The sequence below is a fragment of the Juglans regia genome, chromosome 11 (genome assembly GCF_001411555.2).
Source record: "Juglans regia cultivar Chandler chromosome 11, Walnut 2.0, whole genome shotgun sequence".
NCBI classification, from domain to species: Eukaryota; Viridiplantae; Streptophyta; class Magnoliopsida; order Fagales; family Juglandaceae; genus Juglans; species Juglans regia.
The window spans coordinates 2,505,209-2,528,337 of NC_049911.1; the positions used below are offsets into that span (position 1 = coordinate 2,505,209).

Consider the following 23,129-nt stretch of genomic DNA (forward strand, 5'->3'; position numbering starts at 1 on the left):
TTGGGTTAGGCCTACAGGTTGGTGATGGCATTGATCATCAACCATGATTTAGGCATGCAACCACTACTATCATACCCTTAATACATCAGTCCCTCCCTCCATTATTTACAAGTTATGCCAGTGCAACATAAATATAAGAGATACAGTTTTTGAAAAATCAGGCATGGAATTAGCGTTCCAGGATGTACACAGTGAAAGATCCATCACAACAGAGTTCCAAATTAGATCCCCAACTAATAAAAGGTTGCAATTTAAGCTAAAATCATGAATTAACTTGACCCCTTCGGTCAAGAACAAACAGAATCAACCTGTGAGAGAGAGAGAGAGAGAGTACCTTCGCGGGATCAAGATGGCACTCTGGCTCTCAGGTCATAACATTGAGGAGGGAGCGAGATGGCACTCGGGCTCTAAACCCATCTTGGGTCTTGACTGCACTTCAAAGATTCTCTGATAGTGAGAATGAAAAAGAACTAATGGAGGAGAGTGAGATGGATTTGAAGTTTGAACGGAGGAGGGAGATGGAGGAAGCAAGCTGAATGAATCGTTCGTGCGAAACACAGTGTTTCATTTTCCACGTAGACGTTCCTACCCGATCCCTACACCAACTCTCCTGTGGATATCATTTTCCTTGATTTATTTTGAAAACAAGCACAACTTTTTTCATGTAACAAACTTTTAAAGAAATTTAAAAAACAAAAAACAAAAAAAAGCTTCGTACAATGTAGTTTAAGGTCCCATTTGGTTGTTAAACTCATATGAGTTTAAGTTAATTAACTCTAATTTTAAGTTAAGTCTAACATCCAAATACTCAACTTTCAAATTATTAAACTTATTTCAACTCAAAATCTCTTTATACGTGGGAGTTACAACCTTTTTAACTTCACATAAATACATCTTAACTCATTTTAACGTCAAAATACATTTAAACTCATTTTAAGTGGACTTCACAAAACTCACTCTACCAACTTAACTCACTACTATTCATAAAGAATTCAACTCAGTTCAACTCGCCTCAACATTCAAATGCAGCCTTAAGAGCTAGTTTGGGGGAACCAAAAAAAAAAACTAGTTTGGGAACACATTTATTTTCAAATATTTTCTTTTTAAATATCACTTAAATACAAAGCATTTCTTAATTTCAAGCCTTTAAGGTTTTTATCTAATCATTACAACTTTCTTAAACTTTCAAATAAAACATAAAAAATAATACAACTTTCTCATATTTCAAAATAAAAATTATATTAAAAATTATATTCAAACAATATTTGTATTCATCTTTTTCTCTCTCCTTTATCAAAACCAATAAAAATAAACATTACAACCATAAAGAGATCTCATTAAAGTAAACCTACAAATTGACATGTTTTCATATGATACATTTAGATCTATTTTATAATAAAAATAGTTTTACAATCTAACGTACAACATCAATCTACGTCGATTTGTGGGTTTACTTTTATAGAATATTTTTGTGGCTAAAGCATTTTTCCGTAATAAAATATCTTAACTCAAATTAATCATTATTATTCACAAAATATTTAATTACTATTTATAAATATTATGAGATATTCTAAGGGTCCAGACGAACCCTAAATGTCAGCCTAAAGTGAGGGTAACATTAAGGAATTAAGGTTGAATGAATAATTCTATTTGAATGTCTTTATACAATATACTATTTACGTTGCATAATTTTATATTAAAGATAAATTCTAAAATTTCTATATTCCAAATCAAGTTATGTCATGTGAATAGTGTGTGGTATAAACTATAAAGGCTTTGAAATAGCACTGCTCTTCCTAAAATCTTCTATTCGACATGTTGGGGTAAATATACCAGACCCATTATAGTATTCTAAGCTCAATCCATTGGGTGGCTTTCAGCAAAAGTAAGAAAAAAGATGGAGAAAAAGATAAATAAAAAGCTTATGGAGGAAAGTAAGTTAGATACAAAAAAAAAAAAATGAAGGAATGGGCATAAAGCTAAACTTCTCACCAACCACTGATAGAGCCTCAATAAAATGGATCTAAGATCTGAAGAAAGAGGGATGACTAGGCAACTGCTAGGAGAACACATGGATATTCTTCAACCTCATCAGGGGGTGCCATTTTTATCTTTTCCAAGCTAAAGGAATCTCTGACCTCTATTGTATAGAGAGATATAAGAAATCATGAGAGACTGTAAAATATTCTATCATGGTGGATTTTCCCTCCAAACGATCGGTTGACGTAAGCCCTACATCGATTCACATAAATCTGTGTATCATTATCTATTTTATATTTCATGTATTATTTCTCTATTTACTGCTATGGATATATGTACGAGTACTGTACCGACGCCCTAAACTGATACTATGGGCTTCAAAAGACATCGATCGAGACCCAGATTAGTACTGTAGATAAAAAATGATTCTTTCTCCTATTTCAATCTATTCGACGGGTTTATGCTTCAAGGTAGCAATTCCAATAAGAGATAAGGAAGTCAAAATCTTAAAAGAAATGATAGTTGCAGTCATGAATGTGCAAGTACCGTGCAATCACTTTGGTAAAAGTGCATAAATACGAGACCCATATAAAAAGAAAATAATTTTTTAATAGTAAAGTTTACTCTTTTTTAAAACGACTACATAGCACTTGTATATTTTATGACTGTATATAGTATTAAGCAAATCTTAAATAGATTACCCTTGTGGGATCCATAATCCTCTCTCTTGCATACCGAATTGAATTGATTACAATCCGAGCACGACATTGCAAGAGACTTGAAGTGGTACAATTTAAGTTTTTAAAACTTTCTTTACATAATTTAAAACTTTCTTAAACCTCTTTACTTCTTAAAACTTTCTATACATAATCTAAGTTTTTAGCAATTATTAACTAATGTGAAGTAGTACACTCACGAATAGATTTCATAAAGTTATATATATAAATTAACATGATTTTATATAATATATTAAATTTATTTTATAATAAAAATAATTTTACAATCTAACGTATTAGATCAAATTATTTTAATTTATAAATTTATTTTTATAAATTTATTTTTATAAAATATCTTTATAACCTAAACATTTCTATTAAGTAATTATTTATTAGATAATCTCTCCTTACATAGATATGATGCTTCTTGTTATCCTTTACAGCGTGTCATTAAAAAACTAATAATTATATAAGAAAAATACTATGCATCAACTATTATTCATTCTCACATCTCATATTTATATTTTTTTATAAAATATATAGGTATTTTTTATAAAAGGTGTAAGTATTTTTCATAGAATATGAAATGTGGATGGTGAATACTGATTGATGTGAAAAAAATTTCTATAAAGAGGATAATCTATCCATGGAAGAGTAATGATATACAACATCTTCAACCTTTATACATCATATTTTTTTAATATTTTAAAATATTTTAATATTTTTTTAAATTTATTCTTTTTAAGTTAATTTAATTCTTTTATTTATTATTTATATATTAAATATTTGATAAAAAAATAATAAAAAAAATTATGACGTTATATGAATAATAAAAAATTATGTAAATAATAAAAAATTGTGTAAATTTTTTTTTCATGGAATTATGTAATCCAAGTGTAGAACACCCAGTACTAGTTGGCCACGACGGATTCAAGCTCCGAAGCACAGCCGTCAGGGCGTAAACCCTATAAAAAGTCAAAACCCTTCAGACTCTCTTTCCTCTTTCTTCTCTCTACAGTCGCGCTTCACCCGTCTCCCCTTCCCTCTCTCTCACTGCCATTGTCCGTGGCCCCCCTCTATTCTCTCTCAAACTCATAATTCCCTCTGGAACTTTCCGTAACTTTCTGAATATCTCGATCGCTTCACGGGTTCTCTACAGCTTTCGTTTGATCTTAATACTCTCACGTTTTTGGATTGGAATCGTGTTGCAGATGATAGAGCGAGCGGATCTGTGGAAGAGCAATGCCAAAGCGCTTTCGCTTCGGCTTCGGGACCGCTTCAGAGTGGCCGTGGACCGGCACCGCCGCAAGCAACCGATGTTCTCCGGCGATGGTTACTTCTCCTCCACATTCGATCGCTTGCTCCACCGCTTCCGCGATTTCCGCAGGGATTCCTTGCCTTCTTCCCCCACTTTCTATCGGAAAAGAGGTTCAAACACCTTTTGCTCGTTCAATTTCAGCCAAAAAGTTTGAGTCAAGCTTACATATTTTCTGATCAAAGTTTGTGATACTTCTGATCGAGCACTTTTTAGAGAAGAAGAGTACTATAAATTTGGTCGGTGTGAGGGTTCCTGAATTAGTATTCTTATTCAGGATCTTTAAGTCCTCTATCTAGTGATTAGGTATTTGTTTTATTATTGCATCAAACTTTTGCAAAACACAGTATTCACCAGAGATCACCGGAAGGAAACCTTCTCTTAACCTTTCCACTTTCAAAATTAACATGTCTAGATTCTGAATTGTGACATTATTTTACCACAGTGAGTAAAGACTTCAATGCCGAAGAAGAGTCTGTCATTCTTCGCATGCTTCAAGCTGTGGCTGTTCCAGTTCTCGGTAATGCTTGTCATGTGTTTATGAATGGCTTGAATCACGTTCAGGTGTGTGAATGTGTGGCATTCATAATTTCATTCTGCTCCTCAAACCATTATTTCACTTCTTCCATTGGATTTTTAGTGCGTGCCAGAATTGATTGGGGTTTTTGTTGGTTTTGCAGGTTTATGGTTTAGACAAATTGCACGATGCATTACTTCGTAGGCCAAAGGACAAGTCTCTTATTACAGTATGAACTTTCATCTAATTTTATGGCTTTGAGTTAAAAGATGTGTTTGCAAAGTTTTTCTTGAACCCTTTTGCAACTTTGGATTATGTCAACTTCTAACTTCCACCTCAATTCTTCTGCATTTTTATCATGGGATCATTGTGTGGGTGTGGTAAAGGAGTTTTTATCTATTGCTTGTTTCAGGTTAGCAATCATGTTGCTTCTATGGATGATCCACTTGTTATTGCTGCACTGCTTCCTCCACATGTTCTTTTGGATGCTCAGAACTTGAGATGGACACTTTGTGCCACTGATCGATGTTTTAGCAATCCTGTGTTTTCTGCATTCTTTAGATCTGTCAAAGTCTTGCCAGTTGCTCGTGGTGATGGTATTTATCAAAAGGTATTTTTATTTGAAGTTAGGGCCCTTAAGGATATCATCAAGGCAATTTTGTTTATAATATTTGTTTTTGTTTCTTTCTTCAACTCGATGATGTACGATGAGGTTATAGAATAATATAGACTGTCCTAGATAAGAACTGAATTTTTCCTCCGGGTGTGTATCTGGGTGCATGCACATATAACAGTATGAGTTACTCATTTTTATGCTCTTTGGCTATAACACCCCAATGGAAGGCCTAAACCACATGGCCTATACTCCAAAAGGACTAGTCAATGATACATTTAGAGGCTCATTGAAACCTTATAAAGAGCAAAAACTTCTCATTCTCAAGCAATGTGAAATCTCATACACCACCTATCATTATTCTTATTCATATGGGGTTATAGAATAATATATGCTATCCTAGATAAGAACAGAGTTTTTCCTCCTCTGGGTGTGTATCTGGGTGTATTCATATATAACAGTATTAGTTACTCATTTTGATGCTCTTTGACACTCTTGGAACCTTTGGGCTTGTTTGGATTCGTAAGTCATCTCAGCTCATCTCAACTCATTTTAACTCATCTCACTACTATTCATTACTATTCAGCAACTTTAACTCACAAATCTCACTACTATTCACAACTCATCTCATTACTATTCACAATCCATCTCAGCTCATCTCAAATCATCTCAAGTCATCTTCGAATCCAAACATTTCCTTAGCTTGTATAGCACTGATGTTTGGCTTTTTTTTCTGGTGGAATTCTTTAAGGCCTCATTTTTATAGCTATATCAACTCATCTCATCTCAAAATTTCTCATTTAATTTTCTTTCCAAACATTACTCAAACACAAACACTTGGCAATTTCAAATTTTCAATTTTTTCATCCAATCCTTACCTAATCATTACAACTTTCTCAAACTTCTAATTCAACTTTTTTAAATCCCAAAACAAAAATATTTAAAAATTATATTCTAACAATATTTTAACTTTATAATATTTTTATTCAACTTTTTCTCTCTCATTTCCCAAAACCCAATAAAGCATCTTAACTCAAGTCATTTCACTACTATTCACAAACCATTTCACTACTATTCACAAATTTCTCATCTCATCTCAACATCCAAACGAGGCGTAAGATCATATCTATTTGAGTGACGCCAATGCAGTTTGTCATTTGTAAGAAGAGTGTCCTCTAACTCCATTGAAATTTAGATGAATATATATTTAAAAGATTGTTTTTTCTATATTTATAGAATGCCAATTAATGTTTTCATACTTCACATATTTTATGCGAATTCAGGGTTTTTATGCTTTAGTTTTAATCTTTTTTTCTTCTAATGTTGAACTATGTGTTAAATATTCACATGTTCTCATTGTGCTTTCAACTACCCCAGGGCATGGATATGGCTATTGCAAAACTGAATCGCGGTGGGTGGGTTCACATCTTCCCAGAAGGTAGCCGTTCTCGGGATGGTGGGAAAACTGTGAGGTCTTCCAAGAGAGGCGTTGGAAGGTAAGGTCAAGTGGCTATCACATATAATCTCTCTCTCTCTCTCTCTCTCTCTCTCACACACACACACACACACTGGTCTTTCACCCATAAAAAAATATATATGCCAATTTTACTTGTATAAAAAAAAAAATTTATATGCCAATCTTTCTTGTTTTTGGTACATTTTGGCACTCAGATTGCAGCCCTTGCCAGTTATAAAGTTTATTTGTTATTTTATTTTCGTTGAAGCATGGGTATTTACTATTGTACCTTCATACCTGAACAGGCTGGTCCTGGATGCAGATAATATTCCCATGGTTATTCCATTTGTACATACTGGGATGCATGAGATCATGCCTTTAGGAGCCAGTATCCCAAGGATTGGAAAGACGGTGAGTTGGTCTAGCCAGTCATCTTCTTATTAGTGTGTAAGTTTCTGAGAAACTGAACTGAACTAAGGAACGCCACTACTTGTCAATAAGTAGTACTTTGATACACTATAACCGGCCAAGCTGGAATTGAGACTTTTTTACGGTTTTTCCTCAATCTCCTGTCAGTAATTATCGTGGCTACGATATGCCATTTGAATAATACTAACTGCAGCCACTATTTTGGCTTACCATTTCATGTATTCTGCATATGTAGGTGACGGTAATTGTTGGAGATCCAATCCATTTTGATGATTTGCTTAACGTGGAAGATGCTCATGTATCAAGAGGAAAATTATACGATGATGTTTCCTCAAGAATTGGTCATCGTTTACGTCAATTGAAAGTTCAAGTTGACAGATTAGCCCTCGAACAAGCAAACCAATTACACAATCATCCTGTCCAATGCTCAGAACAGACAGCTGGGATTTTGCAGCAGGTTGACTGGGAATTGTTTGGGATTGGAAGCTATTTTTCTACCAAAGATGATTCTTCATCCAGGCAAGAATCGCAGATTCAACTAAAGCTGGATGATAACTACACTCCACGGCCTGCATCTTCACTTGGGCAGACAAAGCTAAATGTTAGTGATTCTCAAGAGCTTGGTTCTCACAATTGGTATTTCAGGATGGGATTCTCCAATGAAGGTGGAATTGTGTCCAGAATACATGGTTATATGGATCCGACCGAGATAATGAGTTTCGCAGCCAGAGGCTTATTTATGAATCTAAGATCGAAGGAAATTTGTGCTACTTGCTGAGAAGTTGGACTCGGGAAGGCATGGAAACAATTTCTGGAAGCTAATGTGTTCCGGCAGTGGAACCTACAAACAAAACATGGTTTTGAGGGTGTTGCATCCTGAATTCAATGTAAATACTTAAATAAATCATTTTTCGGTTAGGGAATGAGCGATATTGAGGCATTGCTAGTTGCATCGTTCCCCCTTTTTCTTTGTAAATGGTTTTCTGGGTTTTACTAGGAAAATTATTTGCTAGTTTGAGAGTTCGGATGACATGGTATTCTCAACCTATCATAATATACTATGACATTATAATTGTTTGTGTAAGTATTCATTTTTAATGTCATGTCATCTTATGATAAATTTGGAGTATCATGTGTCACTCCAGAACTATCTAATAATTACTCTATACTAATGAATTAGACTATTTTGAAGCATGTAATCTTCTTATGTGTAGGAAATAGCCAATGCAAAGGAAGCCATGAAAATAATCAATGATTGGATAATTATATTGTCATGCACTGTACATGTCTTAAGGCAAGTAGTTGCTATGTCATTGATGAAAGGGCATTGCTGTACAGGAGTATCATCCTCCAGTCATTTTGTGACGTAACACACTCTCATTGAAGAGTATTTTTATTATTATTTTAATTTATCATACGCATTCTCGAAAGGAATGGCTCGATGATGACATTTTTTAGGATGATAAATAGATTTATTATTGTCAAAATATTTGTAAAAAGAAAAAATATATTTATCATTATTCGGGCGAATGAACCCTCCCAAAGACAGGATCGAGCCCACACCCACGGGAGCCCATGGGTCAGAGGACAGAAGCCCGCTGGAGATGGACAAAAGGTCAATAGCCATCACGTGCCAACCCAGAGTTCAAACCCGTACGTCACCCATTGCTAATTAAATAAATGATACTGGTAGTCGTGAGTGTGCAAGCGCCGTATAATCGTTTTGAAAAAAATAAAGAAATATGAGATCTACATAAAAATTAATTAATTTTTTAATAGTAAATTATATTTTTTTTTAAAACTATTGTACAGTATTTACACATTCTACAACTATATATGACAATACTCTGCTAATTAACGACGCAATGGACGAGATGGTCATCTGCACGATATGCGCCCTTGAAACTCGCCAAAAGATATTAGCTTCAACATACCGTTCATTTGGCAAAGTTCAGAGGAGATCACGTTGTGAGGCAAGTTCCGGTAGACGGGCGACCAACCTGAATAAATAAAGGTCAAAAGGCGCTAGAAGGGAATAAAATCACAGCAAAAGAGCCCACCAAATAAGGCCCTTGAGCCCAACCCAGAAGGGGAAAGGCAAGGGTGGTGCAAAGGAGCAGTTTAGCTCCAGCAAGGCAGGCGTGTCAGAGATTTGGATAAAAATATGAATACAGGATGACAAATTAACTGACAAGAATTTATAGAATATTAACAAATATTAATAATATATTTAAAAATTTATTTTATTAATTATATAATTATTATATATAAAATATATATATCTTTTATTTTTTATTCGGTCCGATCTAGTCTAAAAAAATCTCAAATCATAAATTGGATTGAAACTTTTCGATCTTCTAAAATATAAACCGAATCGGTCTAAATCTCGGTACAGTCCGCGTTAAATAATCAGATTCAGGATTAGTGCAATGCATACCACAACAAGCATGTCTCTAATTGGGATCACTGTGAAAAGCCCACTTGCACTAAATGATCCGACATGAGAAATCGAGAATATGGCAACTCGGCAAAAGAACATGTCTCTGATAGGATATCCACAAATGGCCACGCCCCACTGAATGCCTCGAGTAGGTACAATCGAGGACACGAGCTTGGTGGGTTCGTTTGTTTTTAGAGATGAGATGAGATGAGTTGAGATTAAAGTTAAAAAGTTGAATAAAATATTATTAGAATATATTTTTTAATATTATTGTTGTTTTGGAATTTAAAAAAATTAAATTGTTTATTTTATTTTGTGTGAAGATTTGAAAAAGTTATAATGATAAGGTGAGATGAGATGAGATGTTTTTAGAAAACAAACAAGGCCATGTGGCAGCATGGTGCCGTGTACAAGGAATGGACACCCCAGGCACAGGGGAGGAGCGACAACTAAATCTAAAGATATAAGACAGAACAACAAGTAAGGAAGAGGGACCTGACAATTTCTTCAAGAATAAAATAAATTGACTTAGGCATCGAAAGTGTCTCTAACACTCCCAACCCTCTCTTTATTTTCTAATTGCAGATTACCACACAGAGGTTGTCAACTCTACGAAACGCATCCGCAACAATGATGATAGAAAAAATGATAGGGAACATGACAAAATTATGAAGTGTTTCAAGAATGCTAATAAAATTATTTTAGAAAAATAATAATATGATTTTTAAATATGTTCACTTATATATTTTAATTTTTTTTATTTTTTATTAATGATTAAGAAAGTAATTATTAATAAAATTATATATTTTTATTTTCTCTTAATGATTAAAGATATTTAAAAAGAATATTTAAAAAAAAAAATCATTTACATTGGTGTACATATTTGGGATGCACATTGCACCCTAGCATTATCCATTATTTTTATATGTTCGACTTTATAACAGAGATATTTGATATCATCAGTTTTTTATTATAATAGAATTAGAAACATAAAATCTAACCCGTTTATTTGCTCAAGATGGTCGACCGATTTAAGGGATAATATGGTCACGAAGATTGACCTGGATGTTCTATTGAACCAGCCCCACCAATCAAAGGCAATGTCCCTTTACAGATCATACACGCGGTGGGAGCTTAGCAGAGTAACCACCGCAATAGATTTGATCTCGTCCGTCCTAGTGCTACTGGGCCGAACATCACTAGACGGTGCGGATCAATTCGTGATCTTCTTCTTCCTCTATCAAGACTCTTCAAACAATAATTCCCTTTCAAAATCTCCCACACTCACAGTTTCCTTCTCAAAATTCGAGAGAGAGACAGAGAGATAGAAATGGCGGACGTAGAAGAAGCAGAGCTCAGTGACAAGCAGAAAAAAGAGATAGCGAAATGGTTCCTTCTCAACTCTCCTGCTGGTGAAATCCAATACGTTTCCAAAGGTAATGCTCTCTCTCTCTCTCTCTCTCTCTCTCTGTATTCTTTCTTTTTAATTTTAAATTTGCATCAGCATTCCTCTTCTTCTGAAATACCCACTTGCTCCTCTACAGTTCCAGATTCGCATTCGCTTTTTTTCTCTTTCTTTGATTTTTTTCCCTTTTGTGATCGGTTAATTGGTGCGCTTTCTTAATGGTTTTTCAGATGTGAAAGCGATACTGAACGACGAAGAATTGTACAATGAGGCGGCTTCCGAGGCCTTTCCCTTGTACAATAAATCCCAAATGATTTGCCTCGAAATGCCTGGCCGAATCGGCGATGTAAGTCGTCGAATCCTTATGGAGACTTTTCTTTTCAATTATGGGATGAATTACTTATTTGTTTTCAGTTGGTATAGAAATGCTTTGGGTAATAGAAACTTTAAGAGTTGCAAACTGAAGTTTTTTCGAAGATTTAAGCTACACGAATTGTACGGACGGACTTACTCGATGAGTTTTCACAAAATGGCTATCGTATTTTTCATTTCGCATCATTACAAACGCCCATATCAGTTTTTAACTGATTGATTGTAAATTTATAGTACGCCTAGAATTGGCATACCTCTTAAAAAGGTGTTATATAATAGATGAGACTAAATAGTTAAAAAAATCGTATATGCCATTTGATTTTATCAAATCAAGCTCTTAAAGTTTCTGTTCGGAATTACGTTGAAAATCCAAACCCAATTTTGTTATATTTAATTTGCTGCCATGGATGCAGGTGCTGGTTACTTCATTTGGCGAGCTCAAGGAGAATGAGTTTCTTGATCTTAGGACTGCTCAAGTTGCCATAGTTGATCACATTAAACAAGTAAATTTTTGTTATCTTGCATTATTTTTTTCTATGGAGACGGCAGGACTTCCGCCAAAATACTAAGGCAATATTCAAACCTTTTGTTCTAACGCAAGGCAATGCTTAAACCTCAATGTACTCGGGCATTATTTTTCTCTTCAACATCGTCTTCTAGGAATTGCAATATGTTATAGCAATGTTATAGCCAAATGTCCTATTCCCTGCATCTCTCAGTGAAGTACTCAGCAAGAGCATTATGTAATAGCAATGTGTTATAGCCAAATCTCTTCCCTGTATCTGAGTGCATGTACTCAGCAAGAGCATTATGCTTATTGTCTCATATACTCATGTTTGCGAGAAGTTGGTGTGTCTTGCTGAAGTGTGTAATTTGCATGCTCTCCCTCCTCTCCCCCTTCCTTTCTTCTTGTCAAGTTTTCTCATCTAACCATTCTCACCTATTAGTTTACAATAACGTGGCGAGCTGTTCAGGTTTGTACAGGGGTGAGACCTGCTCTGGATGATGAACTTCCATCCCCATACGTAGAGGAATTCAGGTATGCTCTGTAATTCTCATAGGTATAGTTTTTTTGCTATATGAGTCTATGTTCTGTTAAGGCTATATATTTCAAAAGATTTGATAGAATCTCCGTGGCTTTGATTTCCTAATTCATGTTAGACATCTATAGATTCTATTGCCAATGATGTTCCTTTCTTTCTCGATAGATGTGCTCTGGATGCCGAAATACTGAAATATGTCGGTGAAGCTTATCCAAAAGGTGTCTGCTCAGTCTACTGTACAAAAGGAAAAGATGTGGAGGGCCCAGGTTCTGATTTTGATCTTGTAGTGGTGATTTCTGCTGCCAGACTTAGTCCACAGAATTTCTGGTGTGTGAAAATTTTCAAATGACAATTTAAAACAATATTCTTTGGAGCATCATTTAGATAGGACATAACTACATTATGCTAACTCTGGGTTTTCTGTCTGTTTGCACCCTACCTTGTACCTCGTCCATAATAAGATTTTTTAATGTTTATTGGCGCATTGTGTAGCAACGGAAGTTGGCGTTCAGTATGGAATATTGAGTTCAAGGATGTTGAACAAATACTGGAACTGAGAGGCAAATTGCAGGTAATTGTTTACAGCTGTTATGACTATTGTTTGCTCTTATTTCTTTTTCTAGGCAATTTGGACTGCATTCATATTTCTTGAGAGCATATAAAGCAACAATAAGATAAATTTTCCTTGTCCTTTTCTTATGCTTTCAGGTGGGTGCCCATTATTTTGAAGAGGGAAATGTGCAGTTAGATGCAAAACATGAATGCAAAGACACAACAGTATTTCAGGTTATCACAAACTTTTATGTCTTTCAACAAGTAATTTTGTAAGTCATTATTTTTGCTGTTGCTTTTATTCTGCAAAAGCTTGATCTTGCGTGATTCATGAATGTCTTTTTTACTTATCATAGATGGTGAGGTTTTTTTCTTGTGTTTTCTGAACAATAGTAAAAATTCTCCCAATAAGAGTATTGCCTTGGTATCTTAATCTGAAGATGTGCTGAGTATATGTGGATGTCGATGTTAAGAACATGGTGATTTGGCAGTGGTAATTGGTTATAACTTGGATGGTTGAGTTATCTAGCCCGCTTGCATTCCCCTGGTAATCTATAAAGCCATGCTGGGCAAGAAGACTACTTCAAGTCTTGTTTGATCAAAGTTTGCTTCTTACATTTGAACGTGTTAGTGAGACCTTTTCCCCTGCTTTGAGAATGTTATAGTTATGGAGAATTTGTTTTAAATAATTTTTAAGCACTTCAGTGCGCGGTTCTTTTTGCTTTTCTTTTATCTTTTTGAATGGTGCTGTGTTGCTATGCCCATTGTAATGATTTAATTTTCACCTTTTTTCATCCAATTCTTATGTTCATATTTTTTTTTTCAGTCTCCCGATGACTGTGCAATTACCATAGCCAGCATTATTCGCCACCATGAGACAGAGTACTTGGCATCTCTTGAGGTCCTCAATTTGACTCAATTCTGTTGTTAAGGTCGGTTTCTCATTTTTCAGAAGCCCTTTACTAACAGTTATATATTGACAGGCATCCTATTCAAATTTGCCAGATACCACTTTCAAGGTATTCTTTCTCCCCACAAATTTATTGTTAGATTAGTTCTCGTTTCTTAGCACACTTGTTAGAACATAGTTGGATAGCCTCTGATCAGTGATGTCTCTCTTTTAGAGTGACTACTTTTTAGTTTTTACTTGTGTATTAACTTTTATCCTCTATCTGGTTCTTGGGAAATGAAAGAGGCAAAGAAAAGGAAATTGCTCGATTATATAGGGTTCTTTTTAAAGCTAAGACAAAAATAAAGGTTCTTTAAATGTTTTTGTTTTGTTTGTAATAATTAAGAATGGAAATGAAAATTTAAATATGCTTTGTTTTGGACACCCAGTGCCAATAAAAAAAATTCTTTAATTTTGCCAACAAATTGAACGGGTAGAAGTGCCTAAGCTGTCCATTGATCTGATGGGTGTATCAGGATCAGTTGCAGAGCCATGGCTGGACATGTGCTTATCAACACTCACCAGTGACCTAGTTGTTGTGTAACTGAATGCGCCTTTTCCCTTGTAGTAACTATATAAACCATCAGGCACTGAAAATTCAATGTCTGCAGATCTTTAGTAGGTCTTGAGATAAGTAGAAAAATCGTTTGTTGCTTTTTTTTAACCATCCATCTGGGTTCATTTTATTTCCAGAGCAGTCTGATTGTTATGACTGCAAACTTATAGAAAAAATTGTTATGACTGCAATGCAGGATCTCCGGAGGAAGCTTCCAGTTACTCGAACCCTATTTCCATGGCATAACACGTTGCAATTTAACCTGACTAGAGACATTACAAAAGAACTTGGCATTGGAAAGTGAATACACCAAACCGAAATCAAGACCAATGTTTGCTGAAGGTGAGAGAGAGATTTCCAATGACTTACTACCCGTAACCCTATGTATTTCAAGTATGTGAATCCTCCTTAGAGTCGGCCGCCTTTGCAGGAAATGTTCTGTGCCATCAGAGTTTCTCTCCTCAGTTTTATGGCATTGTACTATACTGTTGATTCCCAGATGTGTATAATAGCAGGAAAGGATTGTGGTTTATTTCCATTTTCTAAAGCATGTGACGAAGTTGACTAGTTTGTGGAAAGGATTGTAGTGCGAAAAGTGGCCCCAGTTTGTGCAATTATTTTTTGCCTAAAAGGTGAATGAAAATTGAGAGGGACACGGACTTGAAAGAGCCAATTCTCCTCCTGTTAACAATAGGTTGTCATTCATAACGCGATTGAGTTCATGGGTTTTCGTCTTGCTCTTTTGATTTTTTAGGAAACAAAAATTCACTGTATCTTATCCTATATAAAGTTCATAATTTGGAAAGGGATAGCAGATGGCTCCATTCCACATCAGTGAACACGAATCAGTACACAAACAAGAAGCCTAACAAAACGTTATCACGTCGACAAAGATGGATGCAAATGGCCGACGTGTGGTAATGGATTGAAAGGTGTTATGAACCCACTAGGTAGAACTCACCCTTGAAAACTAGCTTACAAGGGAAGGGTGCCTAGGAGCTTATAAACCATCAACTAATCCTATACTTAGTCAATGTGGGATCGTAACAACCATCACGCTCCGCAACCGACGTCCACGGCGGTCCCGGCGCTCACACGGGCTGGCTGTGTGCTAGGTCTTTTCCTAGCTCCAGGCGAACACTGCCATGCCGGCATCACCCCCCGTGCCGCACGATTGCAACCATCGCAACATGGCCTTAGATGTGGGGTGGCTCTGATACCATTTGTTATGAACCCACTAGGTAGAACTCACCCTTGAAAACTAGCTTACAAGGGAAGGGTGCCTAGGAGCTTATAAACCATCAACTAATCTCATACTTAGTCAATGTGGGATCGTAACAAAAGGGTTCTCAATTAATGATAAATACCAGGAGGCATTACGATTCAGATCAAAAACCTCAATTTCAAGTCAGATTACGAAGAAATGAGATGAAAGTCCAAAACAGAAGTCTTTGCTTGGTGAGGAGAGCTCTTAAACCTTCGTTTCATTCAACTTTTGTTCTCAGCTAGCGTTCTCTCTTTCTCTTGGGAATGAAAACTAGCAGAAGATTTATGAGACAGCACGAGAAGAAAGAGCCAAAGCATTAAAAAAGGACGTAAATAAATAAAAGAAAAAGGAATGAATGGTGAGCCAATCTTGCTAACCAGATTTAGGCCCCATTTTAGATAGTGAGATAGATGAGACGGTTTTAGATAAAAATTAAATAAAATATTATTATTATTTTATAATTTGAAAAAGTTAAATTGTTTATTATATTCTATATAAGAATTTGAAAAAATTATAACGATAAGATAAAATACTTTTACCATTCAAACCGGCTTTAGAAATAGCACAAATTATTTTTACTTATGCTCTAGCCAGTTAATTAATAATTGGTGTTTTTAAGGGCACTGGTCATATTTTGGCTATTTGGTGTTTTTAAGATTTTTCCGAATCTTTTTTGCTGTGACATCAACACATATAGGTCAAATGCAGAAAAACGTAAAAAACCTCGAAAGGCAATCAAAATTCCGTTGCCGGGAATCGAACCCGGGTCTCCTGGGTGAAAGCCAGATATCCTAACCGCTGGACGACAACGGATTCATATGTGCTGTAAGCGCTAATTTATATTATACGAACATTTTGTATCTCATACTCATGTCCACTGGACTGGGGCAGTCCCAATAGCCATAACTCGAGGATGATGGTCTTTGACTCTTATGATACAAAGTATATTTTGCCCAAATTCCGGAGCCCCCAAATGAGCATATAGCCCATGTATGATACTCAAAAGAGGTTAGCTGTGTCCCGCTCAATCCCAGCACCCTGCACCCATTTCTGATTTTAAGCACCGATCATGGAATTTAAGGCAACGTAGGTTTTTCGAGGCAATTTGTTGAACAGGGTTCCTCTTGATCTTTTATCCTTTGCAAGTATCATATCGATATTCAAATCTCATTCAAAGGGATCATAACCAAGTTGGCAGACACCACTGGGAACCCATTTTCCAGTTTCCGTGTCTTTGTTCCGCAGTTAGTACATGTCTTTAAACACCTCTATGGCCTTGTTTAGGATGGCCGCTCGATTGTGAAAGGATTTTCCATAATTTGGATCAGTAAAATGGTCTGCCGAGGAACCCCTCCCTCCGCTGCATTGCTCTAAACATATATATATATTTATATAATATAAAGCCTCATCAGGGTTGTCATTCTAAGGCTAACCTTTTGTCATGGAGTCCAAATCTGAACACTAGGCACCTAAATTTGGATACACACCAACACGCTCTCGGGAAATATAACACCTTAGATAATTGATCTGACAAAGAGAAGATACTTGGAGTTGTAGAGTTTCTTTATGCGCTTCTTTGTTGAGCAAAAAGATATCACGTATAAGACTGGAAGGTCTTTGGGGCCATTTCCCTCTGCAGATTCAAGAGCTTGATATAACCAAGTAACAAACACCTAGTGTGCCGTAGAAGAACCCACTTAGGACTCCAATTGCAGCCTAGGGAAAAGTTCAGGTGCTAATCCACATTTCAAGATAATCAACTTAATGCAGCCTGCCAAGTATGTTCAAATTGACAACTACTGATCGGACTACAAACAACAGGTACATATAAATATTGAATCAAGGAAAAAATTCATGAAGAATTAAAAGAATAATCTTTTCATTGATAAGAAGGAAAAAACAAAGATTGAACAATGACACTCGAGAAAAGAAAAAATAATCGATATCTAAATCTTTGTTTTATAGTGAAGACACCATGCTCTCCCCATATTTACTTTCTTCCCCTTCTTCTTCCAACCACCATTATTGGGGAACAAACCCTGAGCCGTTCAACCCATTTTTGCATCTCCCCCCTCCTTAACCCCAAGCCCACCAAAGCTCCCCCAAGACAAAACCCCAAAACCCAATCTTTGGTTTTTCTCTTTCCCAACCACTGAATCGAAAGAACCCCAAGTAGCCCCAAAACCGAAAAGCCACAAAGCACATTGCGCTCCAACTCTTTCCCAAACAAGAAAGCCAAACCGCTAATCACAAAGAACACAAGAAGCATTGATTTTCTCTTGTTATTCCTTCTCCGCCCGTCAAAGCCTCCTCCTCCAAACAACTTCCAGAACCACACGGCCACTCCATTCCCATCTACATGGCCGATTTCCCCAACAACCAAATCTAAGGGCTGCGGTAAGATCTTGGTTTTTGAGGCCATGATTGCTATCAAACCGAACAGTAACTTCTTTGATATTTGAGATCCATTCCTCCTTTTGTTTTTTCTCGCATATATGACTAGCTTGTCGGTCTTTCTTGCACAGATAATTGGGTTCTGTATCTCTGTTGGATGGGAAGCCAAAATCGGAGAGCGAATGAAAAATAATTTTGGTGCAAAAATGGCGGTATTGTAAAGAGATGTAGGCATTATAGCAATTGGGTACGAAAGAAGAAACCCATTGGAGGACTGATGTGTTTTGAAGTAAAGAGTTTGCTGCTGCATTGTGCTCTCCTTTCGCTTTTGTTGGAGATTCGTCGAAGCTGTTTGAAGTTTAACTTTGTTTGGCGGAATTATTGAGAATGCAGTGAGCTTTCCTTAGAGGAAATGCAGTAATGCAATCCTTTCCTATGGGGTTTTGGTACTTGGTAGTGGGCAGCAAGTGGCAATCAAGTAGGCAGATGAAAAAGAGTAACGTAATTATAATTATTTTCTTCACTTAAAAATGTTTTTTTTTTAATTTTTTAATTTTATTAGTAGCATTATATGCAATTCAAATTTTGAATTCAAATTTTAAAATTTTCATATTTTAATAACTGACACGTAGTATAAAATTAGAAGTATAGACACTTTCCTTTTTCAATATCTATCTCCATTTAAAATGTAATGTAGTTCTAAAATAAGTTCTGAAAAAATTGGAGGAAGAAAGATGCAGCATACTCTCTAGTGACTAGTCTCCCAATTCTCGTCTTCTTGTCCCCAACAGTTTCCAGGTTGCCACTATAACTCTGTAACTGAGATAATTTCAAACTCAAATGTCGTCTTATGCTGTCAAATAGTCATGGTTCAAATGATATTTGACTTTATTTTTTGGTTGTTTACAATTTTTCTTCGTTGCCAAACAGGGAATAGTATGAGACTCGTAACTCTTAACGGGTTATTTCCATTCGTTTTTTTACTGTATACTTTTCTCTGGGTTGCTTCTTATGATGATATGTTTGCAGGCAGCAGGTCCATATAATTTCTGGGTTTTCCTAAATCAGAAATGGTATGCAGCTCAGTTTACTGAGATTTTAGGGTTATTGTTTGGTACTTGGTTCTTTCTTCTTGTGTTGCTTTAAGAATTATGACCCTGTTTTTTAATTTCTCTGGTTTTGGTCTCAGCTTCCTCTTTCCTTACTTCAGAGCGCGCAAGGGCATCCTATGGTGATGATTTCCCTCCGTGAATTTGATTTATGTTTCATATTCTAGCTGCTTCGTTTCCAAGAAATATAAGAAGAGGGAAGAAGTTACGTTTGTAAATTCTGTCATATATGTTAAACAAACAAATCTTTGTTTCCAGCTGTGGTTTGAGTTCGTCAGCCTTAGCTTTACAAAGCTGCATTTAGACGTCATTCTGATATAACTTTCTAAATCTCTGGTCGGATTCGAACCCGACCCAAAGTATGAAAAGTGTTATTTCTCTGAAAAAAAAAAAGATTAACTAATAATTAGCTCAGTTGTCAAAATCTGAAAACTTTGCTGTTTTTCGGTTCAAATTTGTATAGTCGCTGCATTTCCTTGATTGTTCCTGTAAACAGCATAGGAAGGTGTTTTCTGATGCTAACTTGGTATCTTGGCATGACTTTGTTGTCATGAGAAGCCAGTTAAGTCATAAGTTTCATCCAAATTTATATGGAAGATTATATTTTTCTAACTATTAACTTTATGGTCAGTAGCTCATGGGGCTGGAAAATGGGGAGACTTGCAATGGCCATTTGATGAAATGTGACACATAGATGAATATCCATCTTGGAAAAGTCATATATACATCAAAGGTGATTATTTTCCAAAAAAGTTCTGTAGCTTCTCTTGTCTTTTTTTTTTCAATTTTACTTTTTCTGTAATTAAAATTTACGATCTTTAGGATTCTTCATTGCACTTAAGGATGGTTAACATGATGTATGATGGAGATAGGTTTTGGAGCACGCCAGAGTGTCTCATACATGGGAATACAATTAAGTGTCGAATCCAGAAACGACTCCAGAGACGAGGTACTCTCTCTCTCTCTCTCTCTCTCTCATATAAATTCATTTTTAACCTGAAGAAATCTAAACCCGATTCATAGTCGATAACTTTTTTCCCTTCTGCATCTTATTTGTCTGCTTCTTTGAATCTTTTGACATGCTATTATTGTGGGCAATCTTTTAACATCTTAACAGTTCCTTGTTCTCTCTGGAATGATGTAGCTTGCCCGAATCAGATATTGATATGCCCCATAAGGTGTTGTCTTCAAAATTACTTGTCTGCTTCTTTAGATATATTAACATGTTGACTTTTCCTTGTTCTCTCTGGAATGATGTAGCTTAGCAAAATCAGATATTGATATGGTCCATAAGGCATTGCCTTCAAAGCTTGTACTTGTTATTGTAGAGGCAGTAGGCACACTGGATCTCTTTTATACTCCTGACCAAGCATTAGACAATATGCCTTTTGTAGAAGCACATTAATGTGACCTCAAAATGGGGATTGGTTGTTCTGACCAGATTTGGTCCCTTTTCATTTTTTGTTTCGTCTTTTGCTTTCTTTTTCTGTTTTCTGTTTTTGTTTTATTGATCAATAATGCAAGGATATACATCGAAGGCAGCCTTCTTCCTCCCAAATCCCTTCTGTACTATGGGTGACTCAATGGAGAAAAGAATGCAAGAATAAATTGGGCCTTTGCCAAGCATAATCTTGATATAGTTTTTCACACAGAAGATAGAGAATCTTTCGATGCTAACTTGGCATCTTGGCATACCTTTATTGTCATAAGAAGCCAGTTGGGTCATAAGTTTCATCCAAATTCACATTGAAGATGATATTTTTCTAACTCTTACTTTTATGGTGGTAGCTCGTGCAGCTGAACAATGGGGAGACTTAGAATGGGGGCATTTGGTGGATTGCAATTCAAGGACGAATATCCATCGTGTAAAAGTCATATGTACTCAAAGGTGATTATATTCCAAAAAAAATTATTTAGCTTCTTCTGTTTTTTTTTAAATCTTTTTTTTCTGTAATTAAGATTTACAATCTTTATTATTCATTATTGTACTTAAGGAAGGTTAAGATGATGTTCGATGGAGATAGGTTTTGGAGATGCCAGAATGTCGTTCGTGGGAATACAATTGTCCAAGAGTCCAGATATGAGGTATTCTGTCTCTCTCTCATAAATTCATTTGTAACCTGAGAAAATCTAAACCCGATTCAAATTCCAGCACTTTTTTCCCCTTCTGCATGTTATTTGTCTGCTTCTTTTAATATTTTGATACGTTCTTTTGTTATGGGCAATATTTTAACATCATGTTAATTGCTCCTTGTTGTCTCTGGGATGATGTTACTTAGCCAAATCAGATATTGATGTGCTCCATAAGGCATTGTCTTCAAAGCTTGTACTTGGTATTGTAGAGGCACACTGGGTCTCTTATATACTCTTGATCAAGCATTTGACAAGATGCCTTCTGTCGAAGCATATTGCTGTGACGTCAAAATAGGGATTGGTTGTTCCTGACCAGAGTTCTTCCCTTTCATTTTTTCGAACATTTTTCATTTCATTTTTTGTTTTCTGTTTTTCTATTAATCAATAATACAAGGCTATGCATCAAAGACAGCCTTCCTCCTCCTGAATCCCTTCTGTATTATGGGTTACTTGGTGTAGAAAAGAGTGCAAGTATAAATTGAGCCTTGTGCCAATCATAATCTTGCTCTAGCTTTCCATATAGAAGACAGTGAATCTTTGGATGCTACTTTAATTATTTGCTTTTTGTTAGTTGCAACATGTTATATAGTATCTTGCTGGTAACCATCTATCATGCAGTTAGGCTCAGATTTACCTCTAGCCATCTTCTAGGCTTTTGGCATTCCTTTTAGTCTATAGCAGTGTTGATGTCGTATTTTGCTCGACTGGGCAACTCAGTGCTAGCAGTACTCGGGTAATGACCTGCACAGTGAAGAAGGGGGACCTCGGGGTCCATTGCACCTCCAAAACTTAAGTTAGTTTCTATGTTGGAGATGAAAAGATAAAACTGTATTGAAGTTTCTATGTTGTATCAACAAGTAGTATACTTAATTAGTGGAGAAGGTTGCATCTTGGAGGAACCTATATTGGCATTTTCGTAGCTCTGGAGTTTGGCTGTGCTGTGAAATAGGAAATATGATGTGGGATAAATGAACAAGTAAATGAGTTTTTTATTTGCTTGTGTTATTAGTAAGGTCTCGTCTCTATTTTGTCCTGTATACGGTGTTTTTTTTTTTTTTTAACATTATAGGAACTTAGCATTATTGAAAAAAACATTAAAATTAGTTTTAACTTTCTAAATCGATTCACTTCTGTGATAGCTTCAAATTATTGTACATTTTAGTTTGACCTGCATAATATAGCTGGCCCAAATATCCAGAAGCTATGTACTGAATTCCATTCTCAAGACTTCAATGATACCTCTAATTTCTATTTCTTTATTAGAGTTTGTTTTGATGTTCTAATTTCCATTAGAATTGCTTACTATACAAGGTTTGTTGCATCTTGGAGGCACCCACTATCATCACACGATTTTACCTGCACTGAAGACTGATACTAGCAGCAGTAGCAATTCCAACAACACGACTATGCATGCATGCATGCGTTACCAGTTGCCCCTTACCTTCGGCTAGAAAGCTTGGAAAAATGAGCATGGTGATTTTTAAAAATGCTAATATTACTGTTATATGTTTATAGTATCAATGACCCTTCAATTATCAACTTGTTCAAACTTCAGATACCCAAGACCATAGTCATATTGTCCCCACCTCCTGCTGTAGGCTTTTGAAGCAATACAACATTTTTGTAAGAGCAGTGCTATTCTGCTGGGTGCTGCTCATTGTTACCGTTAGTTATTTTTGTAATTTTTTTTTTATTTTTTTATTCATATTTTTTAAAAATAAAAAAATACACTAATACACTTAAAATTACTTCATTAATTATTAAGTAAAAAGAAAAAATAAATATTTTTTTTCCTGAGCGGTCAGCGGTAAGAGTTGGTGGTCATAGCAAATTTTTTCTTTTTATAAGCTTTTTGATAGGTTGGTTTTTTCACAATAAAAAAA

At 35.6% G+C, this 23,129-nt stretch overlaps 4 protein-coding genes and 3 non-coding genes across 13 annotated transcripts; 5 read left to right on the forward strand and 2 right to left on the reverse strand.

The window, feature by feature from the left end:
• Window positions 1-3,642: 3,642 nt before the first annotated feature.
• On the forward strand, window positions 3,643-8,244 carry LOC109012712 (tafazzin). The gene is made up of 7 exons (XM_018994505.2): window positions 3,643-4,124; window positions 4,457-4,575; window positions 4,692-4,757; window positions 4,941-5,138; window positions 6,519-6,637; window positions 6,903-7,008; window positions 7,262-8,244. The coding sequence occupies exons 1-7, from the start codon at window positions 3,908-3,910 to the stop codon at window positions 7,802-7,804; spliced, it is 1,368 nt and encodes a 455-aa protein (XP_018850050.1). The 5' UTR covers window positions 3,643-3,907; the 3' UTR covers window positions 7,805-8,244.
• A 2,392-nt stretch (window positions 8,245-10,636) lies between these two features.
• On the forward strand, window positions 10,637-15,016 carry LOC109012711 (F-actin-capping protein subunit alpha). The gene is made up of 11 exons (XM_018994504.2): window positions 10,637-10,902; window positions 11,102-11,217; window positions 11,657-11,746; window positions 12,218-12,282; window positions 12,452-12,613; window positions 12,779-12,857; window positions 12,995-13,072; window positions 13,665-13,739; window positions 13,822-13,857; window positions 14,540-14,685; window positions 14,774-15,016. Exons 1-10 carry the CDS (start codon window positions 10,797-10,799, stop codon window positions 14,645-14,647), a joined length of 915 nt encoding a protein of 304 aa, XP_018850049.1. The 5' UTR covers window positions 10,637-10,796; the 3' UTR covers window positions 14,648-14,685; window positions 14,774-15,016.
• A 1,335-nt stretch (window positions 15,017-16,351) lies between these two features.
• Window positions 16,352-16,423, reverse strand: TRNAE-UUC. Its single transcript has one exon. It is a non-coding gene; the product is annotated as a tRNA-Glu (tRNA).
• A 1,177-nt stretch (window positions 16,424-17,600) lies between these two features.
• LOC118349851 lies at window positions 17,601-18,314 on the reverse strand. Its single transcript, XM_035695608.1, has one exon. It carries the CDS (start codon window positions 18,312-18,314, stop codon window positions 17,601-17,603), a length of 714 nt encoding a protein of 237 aa, XP_035551501.1.
• Window positions 18,315-18,416: 102 nt separating this feature from the next.
• On the forward strand, window positions 18,417-22,878 carry LOC118343713. Of its 7 annotated transcripts, none has more exons than XM_035695432.1 (8): window positions 18,417-18,505; window positions 19,034-19,077; window positions 19,194-19,235; window positions 19,745-19,846; window positions 19,936-20,062; window positions 20,902-21,001; window positions 21,108-21,198; window positions 22,540-22,878. In XM_035695432.1, the coding sequence occupies exons 4-8, from the start codon at window positions 19,808-19,810 to the stop codon at window positions 22,609-22,611; spliced, it is 429 nt and encodes a 142-aa protein (XP_035551325.1). In that variant the 5' UTR covers window positions 18,417-18,505; window positions 19,034-19,077; window positions 19,194-19,235; window positions 19,745-19,807; the 3' UTR covers window positions 22,612-22,878. The 7 variants fall into 7 exon arrangements, with proteins under 7 accessions (XP_035551325.1, XP_035551323.1, XP_035551329.1 ...); XM_035695430.1 differs by having other exon boundaries at window positions 19,748-19,846; XM_035695436.1 differs by having other exon boundaries at window positions 19,748-19,846; window positions 22,558-22,878.
• Window positions 20,360-20,478, forward strand: LOC118343879. The gene has a single exon (XR_004797667.1). It is a non-coding gene; the product is annotated as a small nucleolar RNA snoR127 (small nucleolar RNA).
• Window positions 21,374-21,563, forward strand: LOC118343876. Its single transcript, XR_004797664.1, has one exon. It is a non-coding gene; the product is annotated as a small nucleolar RNA snoR127 (small nucleolar RNA).
• Window positions 22,879-23,129: the final 251 nt, after the last annotated feature.